We start from the raw sequence: 11220 nt of genomic DNA on the forward strand, positions 1-11220 counted from the left end.
CGTTTGGTATTTTGCATATGGTTAACCGCTTGGAGGTCGTCAAGTGGGGCCTCTGTCCTCGGGTGCAGCAGCTGGGTTTACACAGTATTTCCAGATTGTTTACTTTGACCCGGAGCCAGGGCGACATCGTTTTTCCATTAGGCGTGTTGGACAGATGAAGAGAGGTGAGAAGGGGGACTTCATGGGGCAGGTCTGTGATTTCCTCTTTATTTACATTAAAGGGACTTTTAAGAGTTCTGAAAATTATGAACAGTCCAAATGTAAGGTCAACGCAGCAGAGGTAGAAAGAGCCACCACTCCTGTGAAAATGCCCAGAACTTGGGCAGTAAGGAAGCCTCAGCCATGGCCTCCGCTTGGGACCACGTTGGGAACATCATGCTTGTCACTGCTCAGTCTTGCATACAGACGGGGTACAGGTAAATGATCTTTATCGCCACATTCAAAAGCTGAAGTCCCAGGGTTCTCATGGGAGAACCTTAGGGGGAGCGAGGGGTTGGGGACCAGAGCCCGCAGGCCTCCCGCTGGCGTGCGCCTCCCACGCAGATGCTGTGCCTGGCGCTGCGCAAAGGCGCGTTTCCAAGGGCGCCCAGAGCCCTGCAGTCCTCTCCTGGGACGGCAGCTTTCGGAGGATGCTCCTGACGTCCCGGCCTCAGGGCCTCAGCAGGGCGCGGTCCAGACCCGCCAAAGAGCCTAGTTTCAGGTGTATCCACGGCAAAGCCCTTGACCTTAGGATAAGTGCCTGCGATCTGAATGAATGTGGTACTTCTTAATGAAACATTCTCCTTTGCTAAAGGAGAAACAGCACTTAAAAATACCAGAACTGATGGCAAACTCAGGAACTGGACTGTATTAATAGGTCACACAGATACCTTTTTGCCCCAATAGTGTTTGGATTTCTTTAGTTAATGGCTGTAGAAAATAACACATGTGACATAAATCCTGTAGCTACACAGTCATGGTGTATATTATGTCTTTCTACACAGGTATTTATGTTTGTGGCAAATGTCCCTTATCACAGCATTTCTTAAGCTTTGCTAAGTATGTGTGGTGGCCTGTCGCCATAATATAGTGTTCCCCAGTGAAACAGCTAAGAAAGCAAATACCGCTATCTGTCCAGAGCAACCCCATGATCCCGAACTCCTGTATCAGCCTACCCGAAAGAAATTTAATTCTAGAAACGGAAAGCTTGTTTAGGAAGGACCATCAACTGTGGAAAGAATTTAGCAAAAATACAACACATGTGTAGACAACACCAAAAGTTGCCCTTTGGGTTAATCCAGTCTCACAGATGGATTGGACATACAGGTTTCAAGTCAACAGACCTTTGCGGAGTGTTGTGTGCCAGGAACTGGGTGCTGGGGACTAAAAATGCGTAAGACACAGTCCCTTTCCGTCTGAAAACATTTTTGCTGGCTTGCAAGTTTCTCACCAGATCCTCCCAGACCCAGACGTCCTGAAGCATTCCCCTAGACTTAGAACACTCAGGCCCTTCTTTTCAACCCATCCCCTTAAAGCCAGAATACACACGGAAAGGAGAGGTGGGTGGTTATAGATTTCCGCTCAATTTGTAGCAAAAAGGCGCTAGACTGGGAATCAGAACACCCACTTTCTAGGCTTAGGACTGTAAGTCACCCGCCATACAACCCTGAGGCAGCCTGTGACCTCTCAGGCTCCTGGTATCCGTAGGTAGAATGGGTCGCTGGGAGGACTGTGTGAGGTCACCAGGGGTTATGTGAAAACACTAATCCGGGGAGCTCTATGCAAATGAAGGGGATGCCCTTCTGATGGATTGGGGTGGGGAGTGATTTGAGCTGTTTATACCACTATCTATAAAACTTCAATAACGCAGGAAGCTGACCCAACTCTGCAGTCTCCCCACTGAACTCGTTATATTTGTGTTTTTGGTTTTTTCTCTACCTGCACTGGGTGACTAGTTACAGATTTTTATGTTATTGGGGGTCAGAGGTATGAAAAGGATCCCCATTCAGGGTCACAGTGACTCTGTGGGCCCTCTGCCACTGCTCCTCTGGGAGAGCACAGAGCCCGGAAGCCTCCAAGAGCCTGTTCCCACACAATCCTGACTCTACAGCTCACTTTGGACATGTCTATATGGAAAAACAATCTTTAGCTATTCAAACAGAAAGGTCAGAGGTTTTGTTTGCTTGCTTTCCCTTCCCTTCTGATCATCTCACAGCTCGAAACCAGTATCTACTTTGAGGAAATTTTCTGCAATTAACATGAAAATAATTAAGAGTATTCTTTGGCCAACCCCCAATGGTAAATAAGAAAAATTTTTAAAAATCAAAAGCATCCTGAAATCACAGTTTCTCTACCAAAATGTGCTTATTAATTAAAGACCAGAGGCAGAAACACCTGATATGGCCAATGCTCTCATTCCAAAAAGGCAACTGAACCACAAAACTAATCACTGGAATTTATAGACCCCAGTGGGAGCTGAAAAATCCCAGATGTGAGGGTGGACCCCCACATTCATGGGTCTCTTGGGAATTTTCTATTAAGCACATTCAGATACTGGCTTTGTCCCCACTCGGCTGTGCTTGCACCTCACAGACACAGCCAAGCCTCCTTCGGGTCCGACAGCATTCTCCTCTGCTAGCTCCTCTCATTCGCTCAGCGAGCACGCACAGAGGGCCCGTGCGCCCCAGGTGCTGAGCTGTGCAAGCACGGAGATGAATGGGGCATGAGCCCCATCCTGGGCACTCGCAGCATAACAAGCTTCGTTAGGAGAGCAGCTGGATGAAACTGGTGCGGATGTTAAGAAAAAAATCCAGGGGGAAAATTTCAGAAGTTTGATAGTGCCTCCAAGTCCTCGTAAATGTTTTCTATCTTTTGGTTGAAATACATAAACCTGCCCTGTCTTCTCAGACTTAGATGCACAACAGATGTACATGATCAAATGGTCAAAGGGTAGTTATAAAAGACGCAACGCCATGCAGAGCACTTGGGACAAGCCCATGAGATTTGGTCTCCCCACTAAGGATTTCTGACAAAGGAGAGGAAATGTGGGTGCCAGCAAACCAGCTAGAATGAAATGCCCCACCTGCCCCTGGGTGACTAGGTTATGAAGAGGGATTGTCCCCATACACCATGAGCCCCATCCAACCATAGGCAACGTGAAGGGTAAAGAGCTTGGGTTCAGTAGTCAGACTGTTTCAGACCCAACTTCTGGCTTCTCCACTCACCAGCTGTGTGACCTCGGGCAAGTTACTAATTTCCAGTATCACATCTGTAAACTGGTCATAATAAGAGAACCCAGGTCATTGGGGAGTTTTCTGAGGATTAAATGCCTGTTAGCTATCTCACAGTCCTCAAAAATGCCTATGATGATGGAGATCATGTCCCGTCCACTGCTTGTAAGTCCAGTGCCTGCACAGGAAAGTTATTCAATAAATATTTGCAGGAAATAAAAAGGAAGGTGACACTGGACACACGAGTGAGGCTTAATTGAAGCCTTAATTTTGACACAAAGCACTTACTTCCTCGGTTTATGAAACCTAGAATTTCAAAACCTTTAAAGCAAAACATAAAACTCAAATTTATGCAGCAGCCAGGCAGGTAATATAAAAGAATGAACTGACATTTGGCGTCAGAGACAGAATGGAGAGAACTGGCCTCTCTCAGGGGCACAGCCATACTCAGCTCCAGAATATTGCCTCACTTTGAGAGAAGCCAGAAATCCAGATTTCCATGTGAAATAGACCAAGTCTTACAACAACTAAGTCAAACTCTAAAAAAATATCGCACAAGCCAAATAACACAGCCTGCCCGTCAGGCCCCAGGCCGCGTGCTTGCCATCCCTGCCTCAGTGGAAGAAGCTCTGTATTTGTCTCTTCCTTTGGAAATGTTTACCAGTGGACGCGAGACATGAGCTCCTTGAACGCATCTCTCCAGTCCTGTGAATTTCAAAAGATGCCCATGGGGGGTCTTCACTTCTTGATGGTTACATTCCACAGTATATGCTCACCTACCGAGGGCTACTCCACTTCCCAAAGGATGCTTATAGTAAGTATAGATCTTTAGAGCATGATTGTGTTGTGGCTGAAATAACAAGAGTCTCCAAAAAACCCTAACAACTTCCTGCAGGGCTGCTATTATGGCAATCTGGGAGAGACTGATTCCACAGTTCACATAGATTTGTTTTGTTTGGAGGGAAAGTCTGGCATTTTACAAAAATACTTAGCAATGGAATGACTTTTCCATAGCACTGATTATTGTACAGCGAGACACATAACCATATGTCTTTGAAATGTGACTTTAAACATTCTCTACTAACACTGCAAGGCAGTCTGCCTTCTAGTCTTTCCATATGAAGGGGATAATTTTCTACAGGCTCGCGAAAGCTCCACTGGTTAGGACCCAGTGCTTAGTGAGTGGAAACCTCAACACACATGCAAATCCAGGCTTAGATTCCAGCTCTGTCACTTACTTACTAGCTGTGTGACCTTGGGTAAGTCATTTAAGCTCCCAGAGCTTTCATCTCCACCTCTGCAAAAGAGGGGTCATGACACCTCGCAGGATTATTGGGAGTATTAAATAAAATAACACTCAGATGCCCAAAATCCAAACCCAGAATAGGTGTTCACCATCAGTGTTGGTTGAATCTGAGTCTCTGCTTCTTCTGTCACAAAATAGCACTCCTGTTTCTTTTTTCTTTCCTTTTTATTATTTTATTTTATTTTTTTCCATCACCATTTATCCCCTCTATGCCCTCTTCCACCTCCACCCACCAGCACTCCTAATTCTGACCATGACATAACCCTCTGGCAATATCATTAACCTGCCTATTAAATTTGTGAGCTCTGTGAAAAACAAAAGCACAAAAAGCTGAAATTATTTTATATAAACTTTTGGTTTTGTGTCCACAATGGTATGAAAACTAAAGGGTAGAAGGCTGGATGATACCACGCAGAGAATAAAGAAGGCAGAAGGGAGAAAGGCCGGCTCGGCATCCTGGGAGGCACTGACATTTGAAGGATGCACAGGAAAAGAGGGCCGGGGGTAGAGAAAGGAAGGGGGGCAGTCAGGAGACCAGGCCAACCAGGGAAATGCTGCGACAGACACCACAGAAGAGTTTCAAGACGGAGCATGTGGCTGGCGGAGTTGTGAAGTCCCACTAACGAGCGGTGGAAGGCGTGAGAAATGCCCGCTGACTTAGCAGCAGGGAAGCAAGAGTAATTCGAAGGGGGCATTGAGGGGGCATAAACCAGGTTGTGGTCAGTTCAGTCATGTGTATAAGCTGAAATTTTATAGCAAATTCAGACACCTCTTTAAGAAGTTTGGTTGTGATGGAGAGGAGAAAAAGAAGGTGAAATACGAAAGGGGACACATGGAGACAAGGATTTTAAGGGAAAGACCTGAGCACTGAATTTTTGTGGAACTTATTTTAAAATGATAGCAGTCGTTTTTGGATTCTGGTGTGAGAAAAAAGAACCCCTCACAGTTTCGAGTGCTCCAAGAGGGACTGCAGAAATATGGAAATGAGTAAATTATTTTCCTTGTGCCTTTCAGTGTTTAACTTAAAACTTTTTTGTGCTTTGTCTGTCTTTAATAGGATGTTTTTAAACTCTGGGTTTTAAAAACACAAAGGGAATATTTATATTTAAAGCTTATAACATGTCTTGCCTCAGGTTAGCTGTAGTTAATATCTGCAGAGAAGACAGACATCATAAAATGTTCTATCATAAAGCTGTTTTAGGAAAAACTATGCCAAGTTCTTTTACAAAAATTCTAGAACTGCTGTATCCACATGTGTTATGCCTTTTAAGAGACTCCATTTGAAAAGCAATACCCTTATCTCAATGAGTCTGTTACTATTCAGAGAAAAATTTTAAATTTCTTCTTTAGAACTTCTGTTGGAAGCTTTAGAAAGTATCTCAGATACCCTCAAAAATGACAAGTTTTTGTCGTGTTGCATGAGTCTGATTTTGGAAATGCATTTGGAGCCATAATTATGTACCAATCCTGTGAATAATGTACCTGTAAAATTTGGTGGCAAAAGTTTTAAATAAAATAAGATGATAAAAGAAAATATGATGGCAAATCTACATGTGCTTGAGTTTGACAATGGTTTCTTAAATATAACACCAAAGTATAGGTAACAAAAGAAAAAGTAGATAAATTGGTCTTAATTAAAATTAAAAACTTCTGTACATCAAAGAAAACTATCAGCAGAGTAAAAAGACAGCCTAAAAAATGGGGAAGGTATTTGCAAATCATATACCTGCTATATATGTAGAATGTCCAGAATATATAAAGAACTTCTACAACAACAAAAAAGTAAACAATCCAGTTCAAAAATAGGCAAAGAACTTGAATAGACATTTCTCCAGAAAAGATATACCAATGGCCAACTAGCACATGAAAAGATGCTCTGCATTATGAGTCATTAGTGAAATAAAAATCAAAACCACCATGAGATACCACTTCACACTTACTAGGATGGCTATAATTTTTTTTTTTAATGGAAAATAACTATTATAGAAGAGGCTTTGGAGAAATGGGAATCTTCATACAATGTAAAGTGGTTCAGCCACTGAGAAAAACAGATTGGTGGTTCCTCCAAAAGTTAAATAGAATTACCATGTGAGCCAGCAATTCCTCTGCTAGGTATATCCCCAAAAGAATCGAAAATAGAGATCAAACAAATGCTCGCACACAGATGATCATAGCTCCACTCTTCACAATAACCAAACAGTAGAAAAGCCCACGTGTCCACCAATGAGACAAACAAACTGTGGTATATCCATATAATGGAATATTGCGCAGCCTGGAAAACGTGTTTGGTAAAAATGAGCCAGACCCAAAAGGGCGAATATTGTATGATTCTACTTATATGAAGTACCTAGAATAGGCAAATTCATAGACAAAATGAGGCGTAGGTAGAGGAGGGGCATGAGGAGTTAACATTTAATGGGTATAGCATTTCTGTGTGGAGTGATGAAAGAATTGTGGCAATCGTGGGGACAGTTGCACAGCATTCCAAATGTAATTGATGCCACCAATATGTAATGCTTTAAAATGTTAAAACTTTGTCATTTAAAAATATATCACATATATACACATATTTATGTTGCTCAGCATCAATCAAAAATTGAACAAATTTTAGTTATATCTTTTACCACTATAAGAAAAAATAACCATTTAAAATGTACCACAGTTAAAATTGCATCTAAGGAACCCAACAGTCCTTCCTTTATTTTTCTTGACAAATGCCTCGCTGGAGTGGTGAAATGTAATTGGGTTTTGCACCAAGTTAAACTATCATTAATAGGTGTCAATATTTTTAAACTAAAAAAAACCAAGATGATTAGACTGGTGAGACAGCTTTTTTTCTGTGCTTCCTTCTGAAAGCAACGCCCTTTACATGTGTAACAGGAAATAAAAGATGAAAAATGGGTAGATTTTGCTCTTCAAAGAACGTATAACTTAGGAGTCAGCAATTGGATTGCGGCCTAACTGCGGAGCTCAGGCCCCCTGGAAACAACGTTGGCCAGCTTGTCTTTAGTCAGCTAGTGTGCAGGTTCACGCCCAGTGGCCGAAAGCTTTCCAGATGCTGCTGGGGACGCATTTTCCCTTCTCCTGCTTGACTGTCGAGTTTCTTTCTCCCGCAGCCGCCGGGATTTGCGGGTCACACTGGGCCCCACCATTACTCCTGCAAAGCTAAGCACCCCGGACGGTCACTCACGTGCAACTCGCTTCTTTTGCAGAGCACAGGAGGCTGGGAAACATGACTGTGACCGTGAGGAAGACCGCCCCGTCGCCCGAGGCCGTGCAGATCCTGTACCAGCGCATGAGGTACGAGTACGAGTTCTACCACTACGTGAAAGAGCAGTTCCACCTGCTGAAGCGCAGGTTCGGGCTGCGGTCGCAGGCCAGCGAGCCGCCGCCCAGGCCCCAGTTCTTCATCCCGGCCCCGCTGGGCACGGAGGAGCCCGTGGGCGACGACCAGCAGGACGACGAGAAGTGGCTCGAAGAGATTTACAAGAGGTGATGGCGCCGGCCCGGGGCTGCTTCCCGTGGCTTCCTCTCCCTTTTCCAGAAGGATCTTTTTGTTTGGGGAAGAAACATCCTGAAGGGACTGAATTAATGCTCGGCTGCATTAAAAGGAACAAAACATTCCCACAGGTTGGGGTCACTGGGAAATGCCCGGTTTTGCGGGTTTTATTTGTTTAATTTTATTCTGTGTTTTTCCTGGCTCCTTGGGCCCTTCCCGGGTGCGCTAAGGTGACTCCATCGCAAGGCATCTCGTCATAAAATAGCTTTTCCCCCCCTGGTGCAGTGAGAGAAGGAGGGAAAGACAGCCCACAGCCCAGTAACTTATCATTTGTGAAAGGACTTGCAGAAACATTACCTCAGTGGTAGGAGACATCCAGACATGTTTATTTTGCTAGAAATACAAAACCACTTCAGAGCCCAGGGAATCCACTCCAGAAGGATCGAAGAGGAGAAGGGAGGACAGGTCAGGACATCAGAAGGGAGGCTGCCCCAGGATTGGCGGCCCTGCCCCCGTGGGTAGGTTCTGCCTCTGGTCCGTCTCAGGGGACACTTACTTGTCATGAGCAGCACACTTGTTATCTCTGAAGGAGCCGGTCAGCCCTGCCACCCGCCACCCGAAGCCCTGAGCCCCTCTCAAGGTCAGAGCGCGTGGCCAGCCCATTGAGACATTCCATGCCGAGCGCTGCTGTGGCAGATTTAGAGGAGCGTGGCAGGGAGGAGAGCGTGTTGGCCGGGTGAGGAAGAGGGTAGGCGACACAGACCAGCCCTGGAGGTCACGTGGCACAGGAAAAGGTGCCGTCCTGTCCTTTGCACCCACCGCGAAATATTTCTCTCCCAGGAACCAGTGTCGCTCTGGCGTTTAACCTGCGGTAGAAGCTCTAAGCCCGGCCGCAGGCGGTGCACAGTCTGTCAGGCGCACCCCGGGCCAGCAGGGCCCCGAGTACCCGGCGTCTTCCACCTTCTAGTCCCTTAAGAGCTGCCTGGTTTTGGTAAAAGGGGGAACTGGGTTCTGTGCAGGCAGCAGGGAAACTATGGTCCCATTTCTAATGGGAGCAGCGAGAGCTTCTGGGCAAGAGGCTGCCTGACCGGCTTTATGAGAAGGTGGCTGCCCCCAGAGTGACCCAAGTAGGTGTCGGGCGGTGTCGGGTCTCCAAAATGTCTCCTCCCCATCCCGCTCCCATCCCCTGCCATCTACCTGCGACGCCTGGGTCCCATCGTTAGGCACCTCTGTCCTTGGATTTGGAAATGTTTTCATCTTTACCCGCCCCGCACACTGACAATACCTGTACCCCCGGGCGGCTAACGCATGGCCGGCTGAGACGCGGGGTGCAGGCGGTGGCGGCGGGCAGCCCATGCCACGGATTTGTCTCCTCTTTTCTCCTCTGGAGCCAGCCCTCCAAGAGCATAGCAGAGTGTGAGTTGGGAATACTTAGTCAATAAGACTCTAACTTTACACAAGCTACACATTTTCTACTTTTCAGAAACCAACAAGTTTCTCTAGAATTTTTTCTGCGTTCCCTAAAATTGGACGGTAGCCAGGATATAAAGCAAGTCATTTGGAACCTGTCAAGTGTGCACTAAAGCTACTTTATCATGAGATGTATTGAGAAGGCTCCACCCCGCGGGAGTCCGGTGAAGGCCGGGACCGCAGAGGCGCAAAGTCCAGCATTCGGCCACCCGTGGGCCTCCTTTCGGCCTCAGAGAACCGGGGCAGCGAAGTGATTAAGGGAAATGTAGAATTGTGGTCACTTCTAAGAAAAGAGGAAAAGATCCTTTGTCCCGTTTAGAGAGACCGGGGCCCTACCATTAGACGTGCTTTAGAAAGCAACCCGAAGAACAGTTACCACATTCAGAACGAGCGGGAACTGCCGCCTGGTATGTTGTGAGCCATTTCTACGAAAGTGCATGTAGAGAATAATTAGTTTACACACTGTGCCATCTCACTCTCGGAAAATAAAGTTGAGTTGGCTGAGAGCTCTCTGCTCTTATCAGAACATCCGGACCACTGGTCATTTGACAAACAGTATCTCTGAGCGCAAGTTCCCAGGAGCGTTTCTACCTGTGTGTTCAAAGGCATTTATCGTGAGCAGTGATCGTTACAGCGTCACAGCAGAAGATGCTGACTGACTTACCTGCAGGGTCTTAATGTTCTTTTGTCCCAACAAACAGCCCTTAGGTCCATAAAGTCAAAGCACTTCATCAGTATATTTGGCACACATGACAACATTTCTTTGGCCCTGAGCCCAACACAGTTTGTACTTCATGAAATATATTGTACATTTTACATAGTTTAATTTAAAAAATACATTTTAAGCTGGTTGATCTTTGACTGCCTTATTTATTATAACCTTTCAGCACATTCCAAGGTTTTAGTTACTCAGGAAGGAGTTAATTAAAATGATTTTATTTTGGTCTGATGGATGTTTTTTAAAAGGAAAATTATTATTATGAACCTTCAGCCTACTTTCCTTGAGTGCCGTAAAAGTGCTTGTAAATCTTTTTTTTTTTTTTTTTTAAAGAAGAATGAAAAAAATGGTGTTTGACATTGATGGAAACTGAAAAATATATATGGAACAGAAACAGGAGCTGAGCTGAAATAAAAGCAATCTGTGTTTGAGATGAAGTGTTCCTTAAGTTATTCATTACCCATGTAAATAAGTGAATATAAATAAGTTGAAATTTTTTCCGTTCTGTGGATATCTGGAATAAAAGTGCCTGCCGTTCCTCAGCCTCCTTAGTTGGCCAAGCTTTTTCCTCAAGATGTCATTTTTTAGAAAGCTGGACTTTAAAAAATCTGTGAACTCTCATTGTTATAATTAGATGACACCAAAAAATCTGGCTGAAAAATTAGGGTTCATTCATGTCATTGTGTGTATAAATCACTAAACAGCTGCTGACTTTACAGCTGTGCCCACTGGTTGGTTAGGTGTCAGCCTCTGAGCATGTTGGCAATGACTGGGGAAGCCAGGATGGGCCACCTGCTGATCTCTTTCTCAGACATGTGGAGCCTCAAAAGCTGGATGATCCTAACCTCCCATGTGAGCTGTTCTGATCCAGAAATGCTGTCCCTGAGAACTTTCACTGCTGTATTGAGGGGAATTTACAGAGAGAGAAGAAATCCTCCTGAATTCCAGCCACATTCCAACCACTCGAGACTACTTTGTAGACGAAAAGAACAGGAATCTTGGTACTAAATGAAAGAAA

The 11220-nt window shown here is 45.0% G+C and overlaps 1 protein-coding gene across 2 annotated transcripts in view; it reads left to right on the forward strand.

Moving 5' to 3' along the window:
* The window catches only part of UST (uronyl 2-sulfotransferase), a 236775-nt gene extending 226142 nt beyond the window's left edge, over positions 1-10633 (forward strand). For both annotated transcript variants that reach the window (XM_081140343.1, XM_081140344.1), the window contains one exon: positions 7728-10633. In XM_081140343.1, the coding sequence (XP_080996469.1) occupies positions 7728-8011 (284 nt within the window). In that variant the 3' untranslated portion in view covers positions 8012-10633. The remainder of the gene's footprint in view (positions 1-7727) is intronic.
* The last annotated feature ends 587 nt before the right edge of the window (positions 10634-11220 follow it).

This window comes from Miniopterus schreibersii (assembly GCF_964146895.1).
Source record: "Miniopterus schreibersii genome assembly, chromosome: 6".
Classification (NCBI taxonomy): domain Eukaryota; kingdom Metazoa; phylum Chordata; class Mammalia; order Chiroptera; family Miniopteridae; genus Miniopterus; species Miniopterus schreibersii.